At 51.0% G+C, this 26,285-nt stretch overlaps 2 protein-coding genes across 4 annotated transcripts in view; one reads left to right on the forward strand and one right to left on the reverse strand.

Annotated features, from left to right (window-relative positions):
- TFIP11 (tuftelin interacting protein 11) lies at nucleotides 1-16,367 on the forward strand. Of its 3 annotated transcripts, XM_053206449.1 has the most exons (14): nucleotides 54-138; nucleotides 1,493-1,605; nucleotides 2,153-2,370; nucleotides 4,397-4,550; nucleotides 4,858-5,014; nucleotides 6,711-6,838; nucleotides 8,532-8,684; nucleotides 10,737-11,264; nucleotides 11,346-11,452; nucleotides 12,058-12,226; nucleotides 12,535-12,778; nucleotides 13,248-13,390; nucleotides 13,858-14,023; nucleotides 15,323-16,367. In XM_053206449.1, the coding sequence occupies exons 3-14, from the start codon at nucleotides 2,162-2,164 to the stop codon at nucleotides 15,676-15,678; spliced, it is 2,514 nt and encodes an 837-aa protein (XP_053062424.1). In that variant the 5' UTR covers nucleotides 54-138; nucleotides 1,493-1,605; nucleotides 2,153-2,161; the 3' UTR covers nucleotides 15,679-16,367. The 3 variants fall into 3 exon arrangements, with proteins under 3 accessions (XP_026906549.1, XP_026906551.1, XP_053062424.1); XM_027050748.2 differs by lacking the exon at nucleotides 1,493-1,605 and having other exon boundaries at nucleotides 1-138; XM_027050750.2 differs by lacking the exon at nucleotides 1,493-1,605 and having other exon boundaries at nucleotides 1-138; nucleotides 8,532-8,678.
- Nucleotides 16,005-26,285, reverse strand: part of SRRD (SRR1 domain containing) — a 16,007-nt gene continuing 5,726 nt past the window's right edge. The window contains exons 2-7 of the mRNA XM_027050760.2: nucleotides 20,982-21,022; nucleotides 19,403-19,662; nucleotides 19,216-19,314; nucleotides 17,106-17,260; nucleotides 16,622-16,667; nucleotides 16,005-16,234 (exon numbers count right to left, since the gene is read on the reverse strand). Of these exons, the coding sequence (XP_026906561.1) occupies nucleotides 16,013-16,234; nucleotides 16,622-16,667; nucleotides 17,106-17,260; nucleotides 19,216-19,314; nucleotides 19,403-19,662; nucleotides 20,982-21,022 (823 nt within the window). The 3' untranslated portion in view covers nucleotides 16,005-16,012. The remainder of the gene's footprint in view (nucleotides 16,235-16,621; nucleotides 16,668-17,105; nucleotides 17,261-19,215; nucleotides 19,315-19,402; nucleotides 19,663-20,981; nucleotides 21,023-26,285) is intronic.

Here is a 26,285-nt window from a genome sequence, read left to right on the forward strand (position 1 = left end):
GCAACCAGCGCGCCGTTTCCGCTGTAACACGTCATTTCCGGCGCGCCGTCCGAGGGTGCATCCGGATTCCGGCTGCTGTAGTGGCGCGCAGCTCGCCCAGAGCCGGTATCTGGTTTTGGTCGGCGGGACCCGGGAGAGGTGAGTGGGGCCGGGGCGAGGGAAGGGACGGGGAGCGGGAGGGGGGGGGGGTCCCCGCCAGTGGGAGTGTGCGCGAGGGACCCACTGAGCAGGTTAGGGACCGAGCCCCGCCGGAAGTCTGGCTTCAAGCCCACCTGCTTTGGAGCCCTGCCAGCGTAGAACCTGGGGCAAGTTGTCCGACGTCCCTGCGTCTCCTTTCTCTTATCGGAAGGGTGGGGACGCCAACAGTACGTGTCTCGTAGAGGTGACTTGATTGCTTACGTTAGATTATCGGCTCGAAGCGTCCGGCAAGTACTTGGTACCTGCCAAAGGCTCTGTAACTCCTAACAGTCCTTTGCTTCTTGCCCCGGGAAGCAGCGATATTACTGACTCCCGTGTGTCTGGGACTCCCTACCTCCCCTGACAACATTTCCCTTCTTTGCACTGCTGGCTGAGGTTGGGACCAGCTGCACCCAAGCAGTGTGCCAGTGAGTAGAGTAAGCAGGGAGAACTTGGTGGGTTTGTTTGTTTGTTAATCTTTGAATGTTTATTTTTGAGAGAGAGAGCGGGGGAGGGGCAGAGAGAGATGGAGACGCAAAATACCAAGCAAGCTCTAGGCTCCCACCTGTCAGCACAGAGCCCGACCCGGGGCTCGAACCCATGAACGGTGAGATCATGATCTGAGCCAAAGTCGGAGGCTTAACTGACTGAGCCACCCAGGCACCCCAAGCAGGGAGAACTCTGTCACAGAAGCGACCGGAAGTAGTGAACTCCTTGTCCCTGAGGGCTGCTTGCAGCAAGCAACTGGTTGGTAAGAATCCCAGTTGCTGTCACAGATTGAATATATACCATGCAGCGCACCTTGCTTGGCACTTCGTGTGTATTTGATACTCACACACTCACTGAGTACCTGGCAGAGCTGGGATTTGAACTCAGGCTATGATTTTAGCAGTTTGTTAGGTTCCTTCCCTAATCCCGTAATAGTAATGATGATGAAGCTAATCATGGAGCTACTGTAACAGCTATTGTTCCTTGAGCATTTTTTATTCTGAGCTAAGTGTTTTTTAAGCACCGTCTTGTTTAATCTGCCTTACAAGGCATTTTAAAGCTTGGTGCAGTAGTAATTAATCCATTTAAGGAAGAGATGTGGGGCGCCTGGGTGGCACAGTCGACTAAGGGTCCTAAGGGGTAAGAGTCCTAAGGGTCCGGCTCTTGAGTTCAGCTCAGATATTGACCTCACGGTTTCGGAGTTTGAACACCGCTTCTGGAGTTGCGAGCCCCCCCCCTCCCCAACAGGTTCTGCGGGGAGAGCTCAGAGCCTGCTTGGGATCCTCACTCTCTCCCTGTCTCTGTGTGCCCCTCCCTTCCCTCTCAGAATAAATAAATAAACTCCAAAGAAAATAATTTTATGAGAAAGAGACAGCTGAATCTCATCATCCAGCTCTCAGGAGTTGAATTCTCTGTTGCAGTACACAGATGTCTGTTAAGGTAGTGTTTATAATTACTACTGCCTTCAGAAGAGGTTCATGTTTTGGGAGGAAATCTAAGTTTTAGGGTCTCACCAAGTAATATAGTTCAGAAAGCATGTTCTAAAAACAATCACTCCTGGGACCGCCAAGGGTCCAGATACAACTTTCCTCAACAGCAGCAACAACAAAATAATCTGGGATCCCAGATGTCCACCCAGGTTCTGAGGCAATAATAAATAGAGTTACATACGTAGGTATTTTTATGTGGTTTCTATATATGTGAGTATGTTTTATGACATTGACTAGGACAGAGAAATAGATGCTTAAGAATCACATACATCGTTGGGACTGGTCTTTGAGGAGCCTTTTGTCCCGCCTGTTTAAATACGGATCATTTCCTAAAATATGTTTTTAATGTCTGCTTTATTGAATTGTAGCGACGATTTTAACAAGCTTTGTGTTTGGAGGACGTTCAAAGGGAGCAAGGAGCGGGGACTCAGGGAAGCCTGCTGCCGCTTCCAGAACTCACCACAAACTCCACGTGCCTTTCTTATCCCTTCCTTCAGTGACCGGCCATGTCGCTGTCCCACTTGTACCGGGACGGCGAAGGCCACATGGATGATGACGAGGACGAGCGGGAGAACTTTGAGATCACCGACTGGGATCTCCAGAATGAATTCAACCCCAACCGGCAGCGCCACTGGCAGACCAAGGAAGAGGCCACGTACGGAGTGTGGGCAGAGCGAGACTCGGATGAAGAGAGGCCCAGCTTTGGAGGCAAACGGTACTGGGCGCGTGGGGCTGCTTTCTGTTGCTTTAGGGAAGCGGGGGAAGATGGAGAGGGAGTTGGGGGGATAACCACTAAACAGACTTCTCTCCTGGCCTTCCTGAGTCCTGGAGCTGCAGCATCAGCCGGGGAGGCCCAGCTTCCTCTTTGGGCTGGAGGGCGGCTCTCTGCTGACTGAACCATAGGCAGGTGTTCAGTGAGCAATTATATGTAGCGGGTCTTGGGCCGCAGGTCCATTCCTTGCCTTCTGAGAGCTCAGACACCAGAGCATGGAGACAGGCGATGACTGACGACTCACACAGTGCAAGCTTGTGACTGACTTTGGACCTGAGAGAGAGTACGTTTGAGAGGATGTTTGATCTGTTCTGGGAGGCGAGGGAAGAGGTCTCTAGAGACCCTCCTTGAGCATATATGACCACAGAGGGTGACGACATGAGGATACAGAGGCCATTGAGGGGAAGCACCAGGTGTCTACGAGGTATGGAAGCTTTTGCAGGTGGGAGCATAGCTTGAGAAGAGGCTCCCGGGTCTGAGACAGCGAGTGGCTGACGTGGGCGCGCTTATGTTTGGAGGAGACCTTTTGGTGTGCAAAGTTGGCCCGAGGCCCCAGTGGAAGAGGGAGATGTGTGGGGCCGAGACTGGGTCCCTGCAGGCGTGGTGGCGGGGAGATGAGGACTCAGGCTGACAGTCTTCCGCCTCAGCGTGAAGTCACGTGGGCACTGGCCACGAGTCGCCTGACCGGTGTGTGTAGCCAGTATGGGTTTGTCTCTTTGGCCTCGACTGTGGCCTGTAGGCTCCGGCCCTTTGAGACTGTGCCTGTTTCACACGGTCTGGGGAGCCTGGGGGGAAAGAGTATGGAGATCGGTACAGCCCCTTCTCATCTGGCAAGAAATCTAAAAGTGGATGACAGATGGCTCAGAGGTCAAGGATTACATAACCATAAGATGATGGTAGCCAAATAGCCAACATCTGTTGGCGCTTTACTTGTTCTGTGCTTTTTACATGGTTGGTATCATTTACCTGTGAGAAGGGTACTGTTGTTACCATCCCATTTTCCACATTAAGAAACTGAGGTCATGATCACACAGCCAGGCTTTGGGAATCTGGGCCTCCCTCCTGAGTTTGGGCTCTTACCTGACTGCATCTTCTAGAAAAGAATCCTCTCAGTTCTGTCACTGCCACGGGGTTGTGCAGTGACTAGGCTGGTCATCTTATAAAGGGAGCTGACGTTTATGACACTGTAAGTACTGTCCTTGTGACAGTCGTGGTCGGCATCGATACTCGCCATCTCACGGAGTTCGTTTCTTCGTTATTACTTTAGTTTTCACATACAAATGAATGTAATGAACGTGAACTTCTCAGAGTTTGATATAATTGTTAATATACTTTCCATTCATAGAATTTCTTTTACTGTGTTTGATGATTTTTTATTAGAATTTTTCTTGTTTGGTTTTTGTATTTGAAATAGCCTCCAAGACACATGGTTTTTAAAATAGCTTAATTTTTAAAAATGTAAAAGGAGGGGCCCCGGGGTGGCACAGTCGGTTAAGCTTCCAACTCGCGACCTCGGCTCAGGTCACGATCTCACAGTTCATGAGTTCGGGCCCTGCATCAGGTTGTGTGCTGACTGAGCGGAGCCTGCTTGAGATTCTCTCTCTCTCAAAAATAAACATTTTAAAAAAATGTAGAAGAAAGTTGTGTTGTATCATATTTTGCATTTTTTCCTTTCACTTTTACGAAGACGTAACTGATACACATGCTGTATAAGATGACACTTTGCATTTTTAATCACCCTTAACACTGACATCGATAACTGCAGCCGCAGAGTTGACTTGAACCCATCAGGTAATAATGTTATTGTGATTACAGGATCTGGGGCCCTTTGGGTATAAGTGAGTGTATTGCTCTTTTAAACGATCCCTGGAGGTCCACCCTAAGGGGTTCCCTGGCCAGCACAGTTTCTACAAGGGATGCCTACGGAAGGTTCTTGACAGCCCCCTGGGGGCCTTGTGTTTGCCCGTAGGGCCCGAGACTACTCCGCGCCAGTCAACTTCATCAGCGCCGGCCTCAAGAAAGGGGCAGCAGAGGAGGCGGAGCTGGAAGATTCCGACGACGAGGAGAAGCCTGTTAAGCAGGATGACTTTCCTAAGGATTTCGGACCCAAGAAGTTAAAGACGGTAGCATCTTTGCTTCAGGCTTGTGACCTTAGTAACGTCCTCGGAAGGTCATGCGGCCAGGCATCTGCGGGCGGGGGGCTTGTGTGGGTTTCTCCTCGTGGCGGCAGGTTTCTGCGAGGTGTGACGTGGGCAGCGCGGGCTCTTTGCTCTCCTGACGCACGTCACAGATCTGGTTTTGGTTTGTGTGACACTTTTTATAATGCTCTGACTGCCAGGCCATTTCCCCATCGTCCAAGTAAGCTTTCTTAGATTTTTCTTTTTTTTCCCTGTCAACTAAGCTTTGGTTTTGTTTTTTTTTCCTCCTCAGGGTGGCAATTTTAAACCCAGCCAGAAAGGCTTTGCAGGAGGAACCAAGTCTTTCATGGATTTTGGCAGCTGGGAAAGACACACCAAGGGAATTGGACAGAAGCTTCTGCAGAAGATGGGCTACGTCCCTGGAAGGGGGCTCGGGAAGAATGCACAAGGTAGGGTGCGGGCACCCTGTAGTCTTGACGGACGGAGGCGAGGTTTGCTTTTCCTCCTCTCCGAGTCCGTGGAGTCTGCGGCCTGGCCCGCTGGCACCTGACGGCTGTGCTCCTCGGCTCTCTGCTTTCTCAGACCCAAACGGAAGCTTGTCTGAGCAGGAGGAAGAGGCTCAGTCAGGCTGCAGACGAGAGGCTTCTTTGTGGCCTGACCGGTGCTTCTTTAAGACTGAGCCTGTTGCCAGCATTTACAAATAAGATAATTTTACCTGACATTTTTGACTTTGTCTGGCAGGAATTGGTTTTAGCTGCCACAGACATGCTCGTGGCCTCGGGGAAGCAGTCTCCACCCCCTGTGGTCTTTGGTCCCGATACCCCTTACTTTATGTCAGCTTTCCTGGGCCCTGGAGGCATAGGAGTTTGTAGTCCAGGAATATCCATGAAACATTGTGTGTAGCTTTTTTTTTTTTTTTTTTTTAAGATAAAGAGTTTAGAGCATTGGGTTGTAGGCCCAAACTTTTTTGCTATTTTAAAGTTTATTTATTTTGAGAGCACGTGAGTGAGGGAGGGGCGGAGAGAGAGGGAGAGAGAATCCCAAGCAGGCACCGCACTATCAGCGCAGAGCCTGATGCAGGGCTTGAACTCACGAACCATGAGATCATGACCTGAACCAAACTCAAGAGTCAGACACTTAACCGGCTGAGCCACCCAGGTGCCCTTTCGTGTAGCTTTTTTATGCGCCCTTGTGTGGCCGTAAACTTGGCTGAGCAAATCCCACGTGGGGCCCTCTGTCTGCGCTCAGCAGCCCTGCCTCCTGTCCCCAGGCCCTAGCCCCGTCCAGACAGCTCCTCTCACATGTCCCTGTCTCCTTGACATCAAAGCCGCACAAGCCAAGCACTTGGGTTCTTCCTGCAGGAACCTGCTTTCTCTCTCCTTGTCCTGTTTCCCGTGAGCAGGCAGCAACTGGACGGAAACAGTAATAGTCTCTAAGAGTCCAGGCTCCACTCCTGCGTAGTTGTTCAGGTTTCACCCAGCGTTAGCTGGAGGAAAAGTCGTGAATCTCACGGAGCTGGCAGTGGTGACCCAGAAGGAGAACAAGGTCTGACTTGAGATTTCAGCAGTACTAGCTGAAGGGGAAGCTGGGCAGTTTTCACTGAAGTGCGGTAGTCCCGTCTGTTGACTCTTAGAGGAAAATAGTTATTTCCAAGGCTTACGCGTGCTATAAAGCAAGCAAAGTCCAGGAGACAGAAGCTACCCAGGAAAACGGACGGGGTCTCCTACTGAACTGCTGCTTCACCTCGCCTCATTCAGTCAGTATATTCTGCGAATAATTCACTCTCCTTACCGGAACCTTCTTCCAAGGAAAGTGTAGAATTTAGTACTGCAGAGTTCCCAGTTACATGTGAATAGTTCTTTTTTCTCCCAGTATCTCAAAAAGACAAATCCAAAGCGGATACGAAAATCTGTATTTAGGACATCGATACGCTGATGTCTGCATCCTCTTGTACCATAAATGCTTAGAAATTTCACATCACAGGGGACTCGGACAGGGTTCCAGGGGCAGAGAAGAGCCCTCCCTCCTGGGCTGTGTTATTCTGTGTCAGGACTGAGGAAGGGTGGTTTCACTGAGTGCCTTGTTCGAATACAGGAATCGCTGTGACCATCTGAAATCTTTTTATCTTTTGCTGAAATCTGTCAGGTATCATTAATCCAATCGAAGCCAGACAGAGAAAGGGCAAAGGTGCCGTGGGCGCTTACGGCTCTGAGCGTACCACTCAGTCCCTGCAAGACTTCCCCGTGGTTGACTCAGAAGAAGAAGCGGAAGAGGTAACCAGAAGTCAGGGGTCACGGGCGGGGGGGTGTCTGTGCTGTTTCCCACTGTCGCTCGCTCATTCAGTCGGCCTTCAGATGTCTGTTGCACATGTGACGTGTCACGCTGTGCTGGAGGCCGGAGGTTCCTCCACGAGGAACGGCTTAGAGCCTGGTGCCCAGACACAGTCAACAAGCAGCTGTGGTGTGGTTGCTGAGAGCGGTAGGTGCTGAGAAGGGTCAGAGTAGGTGAGGTGGGGAGTGGGGGGTTGTGCAGGGGTGACATACTTAGGTAGGGCGGTCAGGGAAGGCCTGTCAGGGAGGAGAGGCTTCAGTGGATTCCCGGCAGGAGAAGGCAGCGAGTGTGGGGCCAGTCGTGAGGCCAGAGGCCACTGAGCGCGCGTCTCCGAGCCTGGTGGCGGAGAGGCCGCGGAGGGGGCTGTGGTGGGAAGGCAGCACACGGAGCAGGGAGGGGACGAGGCATATCGACCGGGCGGGTCACGGCACCGGCCCCGAAGGCCACTTGTAGGTGCCGGGCTTTCGTCTCCAGTGTCGCGGGGAGCCAGCTGTGAGCTGGGGGTCGCTCTGCTCTGGCCCCCAAGGGGCCGGCTGTCTCGACACCGTTTTTCCCCTTTGCGTTTATTTATTTTTTTTTAATTTTTTTTTTCAACGTTTATTTATTTTTGGGACAGAGAGAGAGACAGAGCATGAACGGGGGAGGGGCAGAGAGAGAGGGAGACACAGAATCGGAAACAGGCTCCAGGCTCCGAGCCATCAGCCCAGAGCCTGACGCGGGGCTCGAACTCACGGACCGCGAGATCGTGACCTGGCTGAAGTCGGACGCTTAACCGACTGCGCCACCCAGGCGCCCCTTCCCCTTTGCATTTATGAGGGACAGCGGGATGCTGCAGAGCCTCGTATTGTCACTGCTCTTGTCGCCGACCCTCTCCTTTTGCTGAGGCGGGAGACGTTGGATAGGGTGGGACGGCAGGTAGCAGGTGTGCAGCAGAAGCGAGTAGGCGAGCCAGGAGTGAGGCGGATGGGCCAGGGCCTCGCTGTCTAAAGAGGTAGTTTCTACTCAGGTCCGGGCGGTTGTTGCCATCGACCTGGCCCAGTAGTGCCTGATCTTTGGTTTTCCTGGAGTAGAGGTCCAGACATTTTTGGGAAAAAACGAGTACAAGTTTTAAACCAGTGTAAGAAACAAAGAAGGACACGCACAAAACCCACTTCGGTGGGCTGGACTCTACTCCCCCCGACCACGCTTCCTTCTCTATCTACTGTAGGCCTTCCTGTGGAAGAGGCTTGCAAACCTTGCTTACAGAAGGTGTCTTGGCCTTAAGACTTAGGGACCTGCTGATTTGCCCTCATCTTAGATTAGAACCAAGGTTTTGGGTCCTTAAATCCTGTATGTTGTTGTTTAAGTTTCACGTGAGGTGAATTTAAAAGTAGCGTAGTGCCTGCCCGCAGTGGGGGTGGCCGTTGCCTGGGTGTCTGGAGTACCTGCTTTCTGAACCTTCTTGTTTCTACGAGGGGCTGAGCGTCAGGGGCGTGTCAGGAGATGGTTGTAGTGTCCCTCAGGCACGCCGCTTGGCGCAGAACCTTGCGTATGTCTGAGACCGTGCCTAGTGAGTGTCTGCGAACGGTCTCAGTCACCCTGCCTGCTGTGAAAGGCGGCCTGCCTTGTGTCATTGGCCGCCTCCCCCTGCTTCAGGAGTTTCAGAAGGAGCTGAGCCAGTGGAGGAAAGACCCCAGCGGAAGCAAGAAGAAGCCCAAATACTCTTACAAGACGGTGGAGGAGCTGAAAGCCAAGGGCAGGATCAGCAAGAAGCTCGCTGCCCCCCAGAAGGAGCTTTCTCAGGTCAAGGTACGGGGCGGGGAGGGGGGCGCTGGGAAACACTGCCACACCCGCGTCAAGTCAATCACCCAACGTTCTCTCGGATCCCGTGGGGTCTCCTGGGCTTGCTTTGTTCTGTTCGTTATCGCTTGGCAGTAGCGTGTGCCCCGCGTTGGGCGCTCTTCGTTACGTGGCAGTGGTGCAAAACCACTTCTCTCTGAAGCGCCCGGTCTGTGAACTTAAAAACATTTCCGTAATTTGGCTATTGTTGAGAGTGCTGCTATAGACATTGGGGTACAAGTGCCCCTATGCATCAGCACTCCTGTATCCCTTGGGTAAATTCCTAGCAGTGGTTTATATACACAATGGAGTACTACATGGCAATGAGAAAGAACGAAATATGGCCCTTTGTGGCAACGTGGATGGAACTGGAGAGTGTGATGCTAAGTGAAATAAGCCATACAGAGAAAGACAGATACCATATGGTTTCACTCTTATATGGATCCTGAGAAACTTAACAGAAACCCATGGGGGAGGGTAAGGAAAAAAAAAAAAAGAGGTTAGAGTGGAAGAGAGCCAAAGCATAAGAGACTGTTAAAAACTGAGAACAAACTGAGGGTTGATGGGGGGTGGGAGGGAGGGGAGGGTGGGGGATGGGTATTGAGGAGGGCACCTTTTGGGATGAGCACTGGGTGTTGTATGGAAACCAATTTGACAATAAATTTCATATATTGAAAAAAACAAACAAACATTTCCATTATGGAAAACCTGGCATGAACGTCACGTTTAGTGAGTGTGTGATTCCAGACAATGAAGTACTAGGCCACTTGGTCCTACCTCTGTCCTAGACCTTCAGCTTTTTCCTGGCTCGGTTCGGGCTGGCCGGTTTGTGTCAAGTCTTGTCTTTGTTTCGGACATTTTGTAAGGATAGATCCTTAGAAGTACAGTCGCCAGGTTAAACATAGGAAGCTTTCTAAGACCCCCGACTACTGGAAAGGGTGCACGAGCCCGCTCTGACTGGGAGCGCAGGACAGAGTCCTCAGGGCATACCAGCACTGGAGTATTTTCAGTTGTAAAAATGGATGGAATTTTCAGCCGCTGTTCCGCGCATCCAGTCCTGGGTTTCCTGTTACTCCCCTGAGTAGCCAGAGAACGAGGGTGGTGACAGTTGTCTGGTGCAGTTTGGCGTAGGACAGATTGTGTGTGTCACCGCGTGGGGTTCTCAAATGTCAGGGCGTCGTGCGCCAGCTGTGGGCGGGGAGGACTGGTAAGAAATGCCAATGTGTGGGTTCTCGTCGGAGATTTGGAGTCGGTGGATCGAGGCAGGGCATGAGAACTCTGTTCGTTTTTCTCCAGCTGATTCTAATGCACATGGTTCTTGGGTCGTACTGTTACTTCAAGTGCTGATGGGTCGCTGTGTTTCAGTACGGTTTATATTCCAGTATAGACCAGTTTCCCCTGTTTTCTCAAAATGCTCACCTAGGTTGCCTTGGTCCAGTAACTTTTTTTGACGTTTTGTTTTGTTTTCAAATCAAAATACAACTTTTGTATTATTACGGACCAGTGTGTGGTACCTTCTAGACAATTAGAAAATACAGAGGCAAAACTATTCTTTTCCTTCCTTCCTATAGGCGACTAGTTTTAACATCTTGATGCACGTCCTTCTAGATCTGTCTGCCTAAATATGCATTTTTCTTACAGCAAGTGTGATATTTTGGTCATACGTGTTTTATTACCCGCTTTGATCAGTACAGCCTCTACTACGCGTGGCAATAGATTTTCACCTCAGCTGAGTCGTCTGCACTCCAGTTTCACGGCTTTTCCTAGATGGAAAAGCCTTGTCCGTCTTGTCCAGAGGGACCGAGTCTGGAACTGCTGGTCGTGCGCGGTGCTTCCGTCCCTGACCCCCCTGTCTGTGCGGCAGGGGCTCTGCTGTGGGAAACACGGCCCTCCCGGCCGTGCCGTAGTGTGTGGTTCGTGAGCACCTGCCCCGGCGCCCTGCCCTCGCCCGGCCTGGCGTGCACCGTCCCAGGGCAGCGATGGTGAGCCTTGACCCGGGTCCCCCCTGCCGCACTCCCCCAGGTCATCGACATGACCGGCCGGGAGCAGAAGGTCTACTACAGCTACAGCCAGATCAGCCACAAGCACAGCGTCCCCGACGACGGGCTGCCGCCGCAGTCCCAGCCGCCGCCGCCGCCCGGCAAAGAGGCCAAGGCGCCGGGCTTCGCGCTGCCCGAGCTGGAGCACAACCTGCAGCTGCTCATCGACCTTACGGAGCAGGAGATCATCCAGAGTGACCGGCAGCTGCAGTACGAGCGCGACATGGTGGTCAACCTGTCGCACGAGCTGGAGAAGATGTCGGAGGTCCTGGAGCACGAGGAGCGGGTCATCGCCAACCTCAGCAAGGTCCTGGAGATGGTGGAGGAGTGCGAGCGGCGCATGCAGCCTGCCTGCGGCGACCCCCTCACCCTGGACGAGTGCGCCCGCGTCTTCGAGACCCTGCAGGACAAGTACTACGAGGAGTACCGGATGTCCGACCGTGTGGACCTGGCTGTGGCCATCGTCTACCCGCTCGTGAAGGAGTACTTTAAGGAGTGGGACCCGCTCAAGGTGAGTGGCTGGCAGGATGGGCCCGGCCTGGAGGGGCCGCACGGGGCAGGGAGCTCGGCTGACGGCTGCATCTCTCCCCAGGACTGCGCGTACGGCACGGAGGTCATCTCCAGGTGGAAGAGCCTCCTTGAGAACGACCAGCTCTTATCTCACGGTGGGCAGGACCTCTCGGCGGACGCCTTTCACAGGTACTGGGCACAGGCGGGGGGGGGACGATCCCACTGGGGAAGGCGGGCACTGGCCTCTTCCGCCTCCTCCACGCGTGCCGGCCCCGTTCCAGGAGTCCGCTCGCTCACACCGTGCTTGTCACCTGTCAGGGCCGTGCTGTGCCAGGTGGCGGCCAGCCTCAGTGTGCGGGGAATGGGAGAGGTAGGTGGGGGTGAGGAAGCAGACAAATAAAGCCGGGACACATGCCTCCTTGGGGGCCGGGAGTAGTTGGAGGTAGAGGTTTCTGAGAGGAGGGATGTTGAAGCTGTGACCCAAGAGGTGAGGCGTCAGAGCTCCAGGTGGGAAGGCCTGCAGTCCCTGGAGAGGGGACCCTTGTGTCCCCGCAGCATCGCTGCCGAGCAGGTGAGCTCTGCCGGGGAGACAGGCCTGGGGGGTGAGCAGGCGGCTGGCAGGGCAAGGGGGAGGCAGGCGCAGGTCCGGGCAGTCTGGGGGCTGGCCTGGTGGTTTGCTGTGCCTGGACGTCCATGCCGCTTTCTTTCTTATTCTGGAGGGCTGCTGGCGGTGGACTTTGTCTGCTTTGAAACCCCATCGGTGCCGCCATCCTGCCCTCGCCTTTCCCCCGCAGGCTGATATGGGAAGTCTGGATGCCATTTGTTCGAAATATCGTCACTCAGTGGCAGCCGAGGAACTGTGACCCGATGGTGGACTTCTTGGACAGCTGGGTGCACATTATTCCCGTGTGGATCTTGGAGAACATACTGGACCAGCTCATCTTCCCCAAGCTGCAGAAGGAGGTAGGGCCCAGAGCTGCGGGGGCAGCCATCGGCAGGGACCAGGGGCAGCTCTCCAGTCCCTCAGTGCTGTCGGGGGGGCCTGGGATTGACAGAATCTGCTGACACAGCTGCTGCCCTGTGGGCAACTCGGCCCTTTTGTCGGCACTCCTCTCTTTGGTTTCTCTAATTAGAATTTGTGCCTTTGTGAGACCCCTCGCAGTTGTGTGGGTGTTAGTTTGGTCACGCAGAGGGGCCTGTGGGCCTTGGCCAGGGGAGCACTCGGCCCCCATGCCACTGACCGCACAGCGCCTCGTGAACTGCTCCCGCAGGTGGAAAGCTGGAACCCGCTGACGGACACCGTGCCCATCCACTCGTGGGTGCACCCGTGGCTGCCCCTCATGCAGGCGCGCCTGGAGCCGCTCTACTCCCCCATCCGCAGCAAGCTGTCCAGTGCCCTGCAGAAGTGGCACCCCAGCGACTCCTCGGCCAAGCTCATCCTCCAGCCCTGGAAAGACGTCTTCACCCCCGGCTCCTGGGAGGCATTCATGGTCAAGAACATAGTGCCCAAGCTGGGTGAGCACACGGGGAAGGTGCGTTAGGTCCAGCGGCCATGGCACCGTGTCTGTGGCCAGCGGTGACGTGATCCGTGCCCTGTAAGACCCGCTCTTGGAGCTCCGTAGAAAGCCCGGCACATGGTGCTGCTCACCATGAGTGCCGCTTCGTGCACAGAGCTGGGATATAAACGTGCTCAGGGTTCTTCTGGCATCAGGGACATCAGAGTCCCCGTGCCTCCTGGTTCCTAACTGGTCTCGTTTGGGCTTCTGGTGACATGAGAAACGTTGGCGTTCTGCCTTTTTTTTGTGGTGTTTGATTTTAAATATACAGTATTTCTGGGTTATAGAGGAAAATGGTTTTTAAGAGTTGCCCTATCAAGAGCTTGGGATTGATGTATAGAAATGGATTAACGACCAGCGTTGTCCACTGGAGAGTTTGCCCTTTGTGCTTCTGTGGCTTTGCCTTAAAGACCGGGCTTCTTTTGCAGGGATGTGTCTTGGGGAATTAGTCATTAACCCTCACCAGCAGCACATGGATGCTTTTTACTGGGTCATCGACTGGGAAGGAATGATCTCCGTCTCCAGCCTGGTGGGGCTTCTCGAAAAGCACTTCTTCCCCAAGTGGCTTCAGGTACACCCTGCTTTGCTGTGTCTTCTGAGGGATGGGCTGGAGGCAGAGAGGCTTCACTCAGTTTTCTGCCGAGGTCTGACTAGGAGCTTGATCCTTGGACAACTGTCAGATAACAGAGCTGTGATATGTAACATAAATAAGCAGTAATAGTGACCACCATTTATTGGACGCTTGCCATGTGCCAGATGCAAAGCACTTGATGTGCGTCACCTCCACTCCTCACACAGAAACTCGGGGGTAGGGACTGGCGTCTTGTTTAGACGGGCGGATGCAGTTCAGGGAGTTTACGTGCAAAGCACTTAGCTGCCAAGCTGACTCCAAATTTCACGCTCTAAATGCCAGACTGTTCAGCCCCTAGAAACCCGTGCAAGTGTCACCAGCTTGCAGGACCACAATCAGAACAAAAGTAAAAGGTCCCTTTGAAGTTCTGCCTTATGGATGCGTGGTTCCTGTTGTCTTTTTGGCAGGTGCTGTGCTCTTGGCTTAGTAACAGCCCAAATTATGAGGAGATCACCAAGTGGTACCTGGGTTGGAAGTCCATGTTCTCAGATCAAGTGCTGGCACACCCATCCGTCAAGGACAAATTCAACGAAGCGCTCGATATCATGAACAGGGCAGTGTCCTCCAACGTCGGTGAGTGGAGAGTCCGCTTGGGACATCCTGGCCCTGAGCGCCGTGCTTCTGATCACGTAAATGACACGGGATCAAGTCCCTGTGGGCGGCCCGCTCCAACGCGGACACTTGCCCAGCAGACCTGGTTACACAGTTAGCCAGCACACACTGCCCGGCTCTCCCGGCACTGGGAGGGGCATCTGCCCCTGACCCGAGTCCGACTGTGGCTGGATTCACTGTAGGGGGCCTACCTCTGGGGCCACCTTCGTGATCACTGCCGTGTGGCTTTTCACGTTCGCCGGCATGCCTCCGTGAACAGCTGTGTGTGCTGTTCAGGCATGATGGCCCCCCGACCAGGAGCCGGAGCACAGCCTGACACCTAGCAGTTGCTAAGCCTGCCTGGCCCATTTTGTTTCCTTGTGAAACAGTCCTAATGCGTACTTCCAGGGATCGAGTGAGCTACAGTGTGCGTGTCGCACTTTGCGGGCGGGGTCTCTGCTGTCTCCGCAGCAGGCAGGTGCTTGTCCACTTAATATCCGTCCCCAGCTCCCGACCAAGTCAGTCTGTCCTGTGTCAGTGTGCTCGAGTCTCCATGTGAAGGCCACCGGAGTACCCAGGCCAGTGCTGCCTCCCAGATAAGCTCCTCAGGGCCGAGAGCTTGTTCAAGGTTACCCAGCCAGAGTGACAGCTAGGGTTGTAGTTTCTATTTCCTGAGCCTTTAACCCTTTGACTGAGTCTGTTCCATGAAAATCGAGTTTGTAGGTTATACGTTCTGTTTAATGAGGTGGGTGTACTTCTGTGCTCTCTACTTACCCAGGTCCTTCAGGGGGCCGTTCCCTTTTCCACCCTCTCTAGAAACTCTTCCTCAGCCAGCCCGGGCCCAGGCCACCTCCCAGAGCTGTTCCCATCCACACCCCTCGGCACCGGGCATTTGTGGCCCCGTGCTGTCCTTCAGCAGCTGTTTCGGCTCCCCAGTTGCATTCTGAATCCTTCCGGGGCCGGGCCTGTATGGAGACGTTAAAAATAGAACTAGGCTAGGCCGTGTGCTGTCAAGGTTTCCGGCCCTGGGGGGATGAATCTCTTGTGGGATTTTATGTTTAGCATCTCTCTGGTTATTACACATCATTCCAGTTTTTTTGTGGTGGCGGACAGCTGCCTGAGCTTCCCGGAAGGTGCTTAGTGTCCATCTCAGTTCTCTGTGCCCCCAAGGCCCCACCGCCCTTCACGGAGTCACAGGCAGGTTTTGCCAAAGCAGTCTCCATTTCCCTGTGGGTCACAACACCTGTCCTCACTCCCCCCCTCCCCTCCCCTGTCTCCCAGGTGCCTACATGCAGCCCGGGGCACGGGAGAACATCGCCTACCTCACCCACACGGAGCGGAGGAAGGACTTCCAGTACGAGGCCATGCAGGAGCGACGGGAGGCTGAGAACATGGCCCAGAGGGGCATCGGCGTGGCCGCCAGCTCCGTGCCCATGAACTTCAAGGACCTCATTGAGACCAAGGCCGAGGAGCACAACATTGTCTTCATGCCGGTCATCGGGAAGCGACACGAAGGGAAGCAGCTCTACACGTTTGGCCGCATCGTCATCTACATCGACCGCGGGGTGGTGTTCGTCCAGGGCGAGAAGACCTGGGTGCCCACCTCCCTGCAGAGCCTGATTGACATGGCCAAGTAGAGGGCAGCAGGCTGGACACGTGCACTGGAGACGGACGTGGTTATGAATAAACAGTGTTTGAAACCAGCCTTGAAAGAGTACTTACTCTCCATCCGGGAGTATTCCCTATCGGGTCAGGTTGCCAGCAAAGGACATAAGACACAACGCTCAGGAGGTGCATCTTTATGCCGAGCCCTTCCACAGCACGTCCTCGTCTAAGGGGGAGAACCGAATGGAATATTCCCGGTGCTCTGCAATCTGGCCCACTGCAAAGAAGGGGGCTGTCGGCACTCCCTCCGTGGAGCCTCCCCCGTCCTCTCCGGGGGCAGCTGCTTCTGCCTCGGCTGGCACCGTGTCATGGCGACTTCAGGTCAGCAACCAAAGGACCTCTTGTCTTGTTCCTGATGATTTCAAGGTCCTCACAGTCCCCGTAGTCTGGTTCTTCCCGAAATGCCCACGTGTCCATGGGGAGCTGTTCTAACTTCTGTACAGGGAACCAGTGGACGGAGGTGTCGTTGAATACGTCCGCGTACTGTGGCGTCTCCGGCAGCCCAAGCTCCTCCAGTCCCTGCAAAACCTGAGCAGGAACATTCAGATGTAAAATGTACAAACCGGACGGTCACAGTAAACCCCACGCTCCCGTGTGTGATCTGTTAGTCACCCCATGTTACCTTAAAAAAAAATAAAAGGACTAGGATATTTTAATTCAAGTGCTTTTGGTGATGAACTGGAAGGTCCAAGGGCAGTGAGTATGTAGGGCTCGATACTGAGAACGAAGGGCAGGTCATCGCTCTCTGCGACACAGAGCGATGGAGAAAACTCAGCGGGCGCAGTACCTTCACCGCGCCCTCCGTGAGCCCCTCGTCAGCGTCCTCCCACGCACGTCCAGGCAGAGTTCTTCACAGGAAGGGAGAAGTGGTCTGGTCCCACACCCTTTCCCATCCCTGCCCCTTTGTTTAGATACCTTTGCGACGTAGGGATAATTTTTCTGCAGAATCCTTGCCAGCAACCTAGAAATTAAAGAAAACAACGTCACGGCTAGGATGAATGAGAGCGTATTACAGAAAAGCAATGCGGCTTAAAGGCAACAAACGTTTTAAAAAGGAGGGGGACTGTGGAACAGGTGCAGTAATCAGAGAAAGCGTGCGCCCTCCCCCCCCCCCCCCATTTCATCAAGGGAGACGTGGCGGTGGACACCCGGGTGTGTGTAGGTGTGAGCAGCTGTGGGAGAGGTCGGTTTCCCCCACTTTCGGAAACTTGTCCGTCTTAAGGGAAGGGAGGGAATCTTGGCAAAAGACTCCTTAACTCGTGCCGCAGCCTGACTCGGGGTTCACGCCCCCCTCTGAGCCCGTCCGGGTTCCTACGGGAAAGTGTCTGGGCACGAGTCATGGCAACGTCTCCCGCTTGCGGGTCCGTCAGGAACAGGCACGTCCCCGTTCCCCGCTCACCTTTCCTCAAGGCCCCTGAAGCTGTTTCCGATGACGACCATCTTGGAAAGGGCGTCTACCGACCAGTTGCTCCACAGGAGGTTGTTGTACAGGGCCGTCCCGCAGTGGGGCATGTAAAAGACAGTGGGCTCGCCCCACACGCTGCGTCTTCCCTCCTGGGGGCGCCACACACACAGTGTAAACCCCTCCGCTCTGAGCACGAGGGGAGGGGGAGGGGAGGACCGAGCTGAGCGTTCTCACCACAAAGTAAATAAAAGCGTACGAGTGTGAGTGGACACGTGTGTTAACAAACCTCGCTGGAGTCGCTTCACAACGGACACGTGTATCCGATCACCCCGGACGCCTTCAACCCGTATTCCAGGTTGTGTCAGCCTCGCCAGAAAGAACAGTGAGCTGCGGGGAAGGCAGGTGAACCTATCCCCTGGAAACAGATGCCCCCCTCTCTGGAACGCTTCTGTCCTAACGTAGCACGACTGAAACTTATACAGCGACATGGGGCTACAAGTCTGGAAATCGCGATGTCCAGAAAGAACCTGTGTCGACTGAATAAATGTGTGTCCTGTGATCGCAGCTCTGGGTCCGCAGAGGGGCCTTTGGGTCCATGACAGCAAGGGCAGGATGGAGGGCAACGGTTACTGTGCCCGTGGACTGTGCTTGGTGAACTCCAGGCCTCCTGTGTCCCTTTCTGCAGACCCCTATCACAGTCGGTCCTTTCCAGCTGTCCCCTGGGGGATACAACTGTCCCCTCTTTGAGAACCGTGGCTCCATAGCCAGACCCGCGGCAGGGACACAGGCCCTCCCCCTGCTGCCTGGGCCTGCCTCCCCTGGGCCTCTGCACTCCGTCATCTTCTCCCTTGTGTTCACGAACGGGCAGTGGCTCCCCAACAGCTGCTCTGCACAGGCGGCCTGTGCCCCTGCCTCGGTCCCTCCAGCAGACACCCGGTGGACCTCCGGTCCCGGCTCGGCTCTGACCCAGGACTCCCTCCAGCCGGCGCGGGGTGCCTTCCCCTCTCAGCTCCAGCACGTGGTGGCTCCCCCTCACTGTTCTGCTCGCCGTTTACTGGTTACAGGCCACATGCCTTGATGGGACCACGGGCTCCCTGAAGACCGGGCCTGCATTTATCTTGGCCTCCCCCCAGATCTCGCCCAGCACGGGGCAGGCACTCAGAAAAGATGGGGTGAAGGGAGCGGCAGCGTTTCAGGGCCTCGCCAACACCGGCAAAGGATTCTCTTCTCTCAGCTGGGCCTAGCTTTTGAGTTTCGTAAAAAGCAAGGAGATGGCTGTTTTGGAACACAGGAGTCAGAGGATTATTCTGTCTGCAATCCCCCAAACAAGGCAAAACTACTTGCAGAAGTCTGTGCCTGTACGCTGGCTTCTGCCCTCTGCCTAGGAAAGGACTGTCTGTCTTCCAGGGCTCAGAAATTTCACATGCCAACTATTTAGGGCATGCAGGGCACAGCATCTACCCGCCACCCAGCCAGACGCTACGGGTGATGGCTACAGGTTCAGAGAGAGCTATTCTGTCCCCTTCCATACCCTCCCCTAGGACAGTAAATTCCAACCAGGAGGCCCTCATTGGAGGCACCGAGACTGTAGCCCTTCATTTTTTCATCCCACAGTAAATACCAATTTAGTAAATTACCATAGTCCCTGGACACACAATTCTCACAAGAATTTTGCAAACAGGGGCGCCTGGGTGGCTCAGTCAGTTAAGCCTCGACTGTTGCTTTCAGCTCAGGTACGATCCCACAATTCGTGGGTTCGAGCCCTGCACTGGGCTCCATGCTGCTGGTGCAGAGCCTGCTTGGTTCTTGTTCGTTCTGTCTCTCTCTCCGCCCCTCCCCTTCTTACACTCCCTCAAAAGAAGTAAAAGGAATTTTGCAAATATAACAGGTTTCAGTTCACGCCACTTGTACGATTTATTTTTCTGTGATGGGTACCACATAGGCCACAATGCGGGTACTGATGGGTCCCACGTTCCAGGCACTGGGAAGGCAAGTGTGTGGTGGGACACTTGACTGCTGTCTCAGAGCGAGGGTGTCTACATGGCACAGCCCGGGGTCCCGTCAGTTACACAGCTCCCCCCTCCCCTTCCCCTCCCCCGCTCACCTCGTTCTCACTGAGGACAGTCACACCGAGGCTATTCAGAACTGCAATTTCTAGTTGGCTAAACACAGGGTCATACACCCAGCAGTGCCTTCTGGGAATCTGCGGGAGGGAAGAATGAGCCCCGTCAACCCGAAGATCCGTGTGCAAGACCAGCGGAGGGACGATAAAGAAGAATCCAAAACTTTACCTGGCACTTTTCCAGGAAGAGAAGCAAAAACGTTAGCTGGTTTCTAGCCATGACGCAGGTGGCAAAGTTCCCAAGGCCATAGCATACACACTTCAGACGGCAGGTTCCCGGCACCAGGGTCTCTCCTGGGAGGCAGCCGGGGGCCACATCCGACTCATCTGGCGAGGAGTCGAGATGCAGGTTTCCAAAGACTTCCGAGAGAGTCCCCACTGGGGCCTTCAGTTGTTCCAGATGTTTCGTCAGACAGCCGTTGATGGTTTCTGAAAGAGCAGGCCCGGAACACAGTCAGAGGGCATGCTCTGGCCCCGTGAACCCAACCATCCACGCGAGGCCACAGCCCCAGGGAGAAAAGGAGGCCAGTAAAGGCTTCAGCTCCTCAGAAAGAAGGCTGCAGGCCTCGCTCCCAAACATGCCTGGGGCATGTGGCCACGCCCGCCCACACAGACAGGCTGTCCTGGTCCCTGCATGCCCATGGCCTGCAACCCCACAGATGTCTCCAGCAAAAAATAGGTTTCATTTATGGGCACAGTTTCCACCTAAAGCTCTAATGGGAGCTCATTCTAATTTGGTGGGAGGTGCCTGGTAAGTGCAGGTTATGCTCTGAAGTACCTACTTTTTTGATGATAACAAAGAACCGAGGAGCAGAGCTCTCAACATCGTGTAAAAAGTTCAAAGAATAAAAAAGGTAGACTGGGGCTTTTGAGTCTAACAAAAAATAATCTGTTTACATCTTCTTCTATAGCAGCAGGTTCTCTGGTCTCTCATTTCACTGGCACTGAACTTACTTGAACAAACCTGCACCCGAAAAACAAAAGGCCCTATGTTTCCACAGCAAGACGGCAGTTTTCACTTCTTAGTGAAGAGATCTGTGAATGAGACCCCCGGCTGGGAAAGGGCATGTGAGGAACTGATTGGTAAAAGCAGTTCTGGAAAAACTTGACAACAGACATCAACTCAGTCACCGCCTTTTCACTGCATAATTCCTCTTCCAGGAATACATCCGAAGAGAATCACCCTACATTTGGTAAAAGCTTTATGCGTAAAGGTGCTCCCTGCACCGTTATGTAGAATGACTGAAAAATGAAGGAAAAAATAACTAAATGTCCCTCCATACAGACTGTGACTGCTGGTATGTTTGCTGCACATGTTAATATTCAGATGGCCACAGATTCTGTCGAGGAGGAGGTTACAACCATGTGGGGAAAAACAAGCCTCCACTGCAAAGTCGGGGAAAAGAGCTCGCTAAGTATACATTTCAACAATGACAGTGACAGCTGGACGTATGGTCTCCCATGCACAGGCAAACACTGTTCCAAGCACTTAACTGAATAGCCTCATTTAATCCTCAAAATTACACCACAGGGTGTGTACTTTGTTACCTCTCTTTCAAAGAAAAACTGAGGCTCAGAGTTAAGTGCCAAGGCACATGGTTATAAGTGGGAAGTCAGAATGAGAACCCAGCATGGACACCGCTCTGTGAAGAAAATATCATCCAATGAGGACTGTGTTCCTTCCTTTGCCCACATTCAGGCTCTCCTCCCACACCTACCACCCCCAGCCTTCGCCAGGCGGTACCCACCTAGGGCCAGACTCCAGAAATCAGAGAGAAGCAGGTCCTCCCTGTTACGAAAAAAAAGGCATGGTCATCTCCCAACCTTCTGCAGGCCGCCCCCACCAGTGGCCCTCCTCCTGACCATGAGCTGGATGCGGGGATTCACAGTGTGCATGTCCAGAGCCAGACCAGCACTGCCAGCACTCCGAGAGGGCAGAAGGGTGGCTGGAGGATGACCCAATTCCCAGGGACTGGTCTGGGTCAGTCCACACCACCGCCTGGCACAGATGCAGAGCTCCATAAATAGTTGCTAGCTGCCCAGGTTTAAGCTCTCTGAGTTTCAGTTTCCTCACCCCTATGATGGGGAAAAGAATCATACCTATCAAGCAGGATTATGAAAGGGATCAAATGAGTCAACACACAGCACTGTGCCTTGCATGCAGCAGGTACTCAATAAACAGTCTTTGCCTTATCACAACTAATTCCAAGGTGGAAGTAAAAGGAGAGACAAAAACAGTGTCTAGGCTTTCTTTATTCAGGTCAACCAGCTTATGCAAAACCAGAGCAAAACACTGTCAACAGTGATTTAAAACAAACTGATGAATTTGTCCAATCAAAAGATATACAATGACTGAAAACACCAACCCATCCATGTGATGCCCACAAAAGACGCACTTTGGACATAAGGACAACACAGACAGAAAGTGAGGAGACAGAAAAGATGTTCTGTGCGAGTGGAAACCAGAAGAGAGCTGGGAGAGCTATACTTATATCAGACAAAATAGAATTTAACCTAGAGGCAGACCAACATTTTTGGGATGCCGCAAAAATGGTTCTAAGTGGTAAGTTTATAGCAATACAGGCCTACCTCAAGAAGCTAGAAAAGTCTGAAATAAATAAACAAATGTTACACCTCACAAACTAGAAAAAGAACAAAGCCCAAAGTTAGTAGAAAGGAAATAACAAAGACCAGAACAAAAATAAATGAAATAGATTCCAAAAAAAGATAGGAAAAAAGATCAACAAAAGAGCAGATTTTTTGAACGAGTAACAAAATCGACAAACCTTTACCTAGACACACCAAGAACAAAAGAGAGAGAGAGGGGACTCAAAATCAGAAATGATAGAGGAGATATTACAACCACAAAAAACCAAAAGATCAAAGGGACTACTGTGAAAATACACAGCAACAATTTGGACAACCCAAAAGAATCGGCAATTTCAAACTTCCAAAAAGACAAAAGGCCAGAACTAGACGGCTTTAATGGTGAATTCTACCATTCAGAGAATGAATACTGATCCTTCCCAAGCTTCCCCCTAACCAAAATAAAAAACAAAAACAACCCCAAAAAAACAGAAGAGGGAATGCTTCCAAACTCATTTCTGGGGCCAGCATTAATTACCCTGATGCCAAAACCAGACAAGGACACTACAAAAAAATTACAGGCCACTGTCTTTGATAAATTTGGATGCAAGAATGCTCAACAAAATACTAGCAAACCAAATTCACCCACATGCTAAAAGAATCATACACTATGATCAAGCGGGATTTACTCCAGGGATGCAGGGATAGTTCACACATGCAAATTAATGAACATGATACATCACATTAACAAAATGAAGAATAAAAATCATATGACCATGTTGAGAAATGCAGGGAAAGAATCTGACAAAATTTAATATCCATTTATGATGGATATTTCCCAACAAAGTGGGTATAGGGGGAACATACCTCAACATAATAAAGGCCACATGTGACAAGCCCAACGTAACATCACATTCAATGGCGAGAAGTTTCAGCTGTTATTATTTTCTCTAATATCAGGAATAAGATAAAGATACCCACTTTTGCTACTTCTATTCAATATAGAATTAGAATCCCAGCCAGAGCAATTACCAAGAAAAACAAATAAAAGGCATAGAAACAAGAAAGGAAAGAAGTAAAACTCGCTATTTGCAGATGACATGTGGAAAACCTTAAAGACTCCCCCGCAAAACCTGTTCAAACTAATAAATGAATTCAGTAAAGTTGCAGGATACAATATCAATACACAAAAGTCTGTTCCATTTCTATACACTAATAATTAACTATCAGAAAAAGAAATTTAGAAGGTGATCCCATTTGAAATTGCATCAAAAAGAATAAAACACCGGAATAAAACTCAGGAATAAACTTAACCAAGGAGGTGAAAGCCTATATACTGAAAACTATAAGACATTAAGGAAAGAAATCGAAAACAGAGGTAAATGGAAAGATGTTCTGTGCTCATGCATTGGAAGAACAGTGTTAAAATGTCTATACTACCCAAAGCCACCTACAGACGCAACGCAATTCCTATCAAAATTCTAATCTCAGTTTTCACAGAAATAGAAAAAAGGATCCCCAAATTGGTATGGAGTCATGAAAGACTGAATAGCCAGAGCCATCTTGAGAAAGGAAAACAAAGCTAAAGGCAGCACACTTCCTGATTTCAGATTTCTACTACAAAGTTACAGTAATCAAAACAATATAGTATTGGCATTAAAACAGACACACAGATCAATGGAACAGAAGAGAAAGCCCAAAATAAACCCAAATATATAGGGTCAAACACTTTATGACAAAGGAGCCAAGAATACACAAGAGGGAGAGAACAGCCTCTTTAATAAATGGTGTTGGGAAAACTGGACAGCCACATGCAAAGAATGAAACCACTATTTTACAACGTACACAAAAATTAACCCAAAATGGATTAAAGACTTGAATATAAGACCAGGAACCATAAAACTCCTCATAGAAAACGGAGGGGAAAAGCTGCTTGACATAGGTCTTGGTAGTGATTTTCAAAATTTGATTACCAAAAGTAAAAACAAAAGCAAAAATAAACATGTGGGACTATATCAAACCAGAAAGCTTCTGCACAGCAAAGAAAACCATCAACAAAATAAAAAGGCAACCCACTGTACGGGAAAACGTTTGCAAATCATGTATCTGATAAGGGATTAATATCCAAAATATGAAGAACTCCTACAACTCAGTAACAAGAAAACCCAAGCAATCTAATTAAGAAATGGGCAGATCCAAATAGACATTTTTCCACAGAAGACATATAGATGGTCAACGAGTACGTGAAAAGATGCTCAACATCATGAATCACAAGGGAAGGGCAAATCGAAACCACAATGAGATACCACACCACATCTGTTAGGATGGCTATTTTCAAAAAAACAAGAAAGAACAAGTGTTGGCAAAGATGGAGAGAAAAGGAAAACCCTTATTCGCTGTTGGTGGGAATGTAAATTGGTGCAGCCAACCATGGAAAAGTGTAAGGAAGTTCCTCATAAAAATTAAAAATGGGGCACCTGCGTGGCTCAGTTTAGCGTCCAACTTTGGCTCTGGTCATGATCTCACAGTTCACGAGTTCGAGCCCCACATCGGGCTCTGCGCTGATGGCTCAGAGCCTGGAGACTGCTTCGGATTCTGTGTCTCCCTCTCTCTCTGCCCCACCCCTGCTCACGCTCTATCTGTCTCTCTCTCTCTCTCAAAAACAGATAAACATTAAAAAATAAAATAAAGATAGAACTACCATATGATCCAGCAATTCCCCTTCTATTTATCTGAAGAAAATGAAAACACTAACTGGAAAAGGTACATGCACCCCTATGTTCACTGAAGCCTTATTTATGAATGAAAATATAGACACAGCCTAAGTGTCCATCAGTGGATGAATGGACAAAGAAACTATGGTGTACATACACAATGGAATACTACTCAGCCATAATAAAGAATGAAATCTTTCCATCTGCAATATGGATGGACCTTGAGGTCATTGTGCTTAGTAAAACAGACCAAACAGAAAAAGAGAAATATTCTAAATAACTTACACGTAGAATCTTAAAAAACAAAAACAAAACACCGAAACAAAACAAAAAACAGAACCAAAAAACCGAGCTCACAGATACAGAGGACGGATGAGTGGTTGCCAGAGGTAGGGGGTTGGAGGTGGGAGAAATGCCTAAAGGGGTCAAAAGGAAAACAAGTCCAATTATGGCATCTTCTTCCTTTTTTTTTTTTTTTTTAATTAAGTAAACTCTACCCTGCAACCTGGGGCTCGAACTCAGGACCCGAGATCAGGAGCTGCATGCTCCACTGACTGGACCCAATGGGTGCCCCCAATTATAGCATCTTTTGATGCTCAATTTTTTGTGAAAGGTTCAAATAATTTAATCTAAGGGGGCACCTGGGTGGCTCAGTTGGTTGAGCATCTGGTTCGCTTTCCACTCAGGTCATGATCTCATGGTTCATGGGACTGAGCCCCCCCGTGTTGGGCTCTGTGCTGAACATGGAGCCTGCTCGGGATTCTCTCTCCCCCTCTCTCTCTGCCCTCCCCCCAACTTGTGCATGCTTGCTCTCTCTCTCTCTCTCAAAAGAAATAAACGTTAGAAAAATTAAAAAAAAATCTTCTCCTGAACATCTGGTTGTTGCATAATCATCATGAGCATTGTCACTTTTCGTATCTGGACAGCATCTCACAGTTCACAAAGCTCTTTTATACACACTCTCTTATTTGAGCCTGGGAGAAGAATTTGTTGTTTCTATTTTACAGAGAAAAAAACAGACTGAGAGAAGGGGTGTGCTTTGTTCCAGGTTGCACAGCTAACAAATCATCTTCTGATTCTCAGTCCAATGAAGGAGGGAAAAGAAAAATCCAAACATTGTAATTCGAGCCAAAGAAGAACATTATGTGATAAAGGAATCGATCTAACAAGAGGATGCAACATTTGTAAATATTTACGCACCCAATTTTAGCAGTAACTAGATATGTAGAGCAAATATGAGCAGACCTAAAAGGAGAAATCGACAGCAGTACAAGAATAGTAGGGGATTTTAACACCTCACTTACATCATTGGATAGACCATCCAGACAGAAGATCAGTAAGGAAACATCAGCCTCAGACAACAAGTTAGACCAGATGGACTTAACAGGTATATTTAGAGCTCTCCATCAAAAAGCAGTACGTGGAACACATTCCTCTCAAGTGCACATGGAACATTCTCCAAGACAGATCATGTGCCAGGCCACAAGACAAGCCTTAATAAACTTGAGACTGGAACTTTCTAAAATGATCACTGAAATCATATCCAGCATCTTTTCTGACCCCAGTGGTATGGAACTAGAAATCAATTCTAAGAAGAAAACTGGAAATTCACAAACACGGAGCTTGCTGAGCAACCAATGGGTCAATGAGCAGATCAAAAGAGAAACCAAAAAATACCTCACGACAAATGAAAGTGGAATACAACTTAGCAAAATTTATAGAATGCAGCAAAAGTGGTTCTCAGAATGGCAC

The sequence above is a fragment of the Acinonyx jubatus genome, chromosome D3 (genome assembly GCF_027475565.1).
Source record: "Acinonyx jubatus isolate Ajub_Pintada_27869175 chromosome D3, VMU_Ajub_asm_v1.0, whole genome shotgun sequence".
NCBI lineage: Eukaryota > Metazoa > Chordata > Mammalia > Carnivora > Felidae > Acinonyx > Acinonyx jubatus.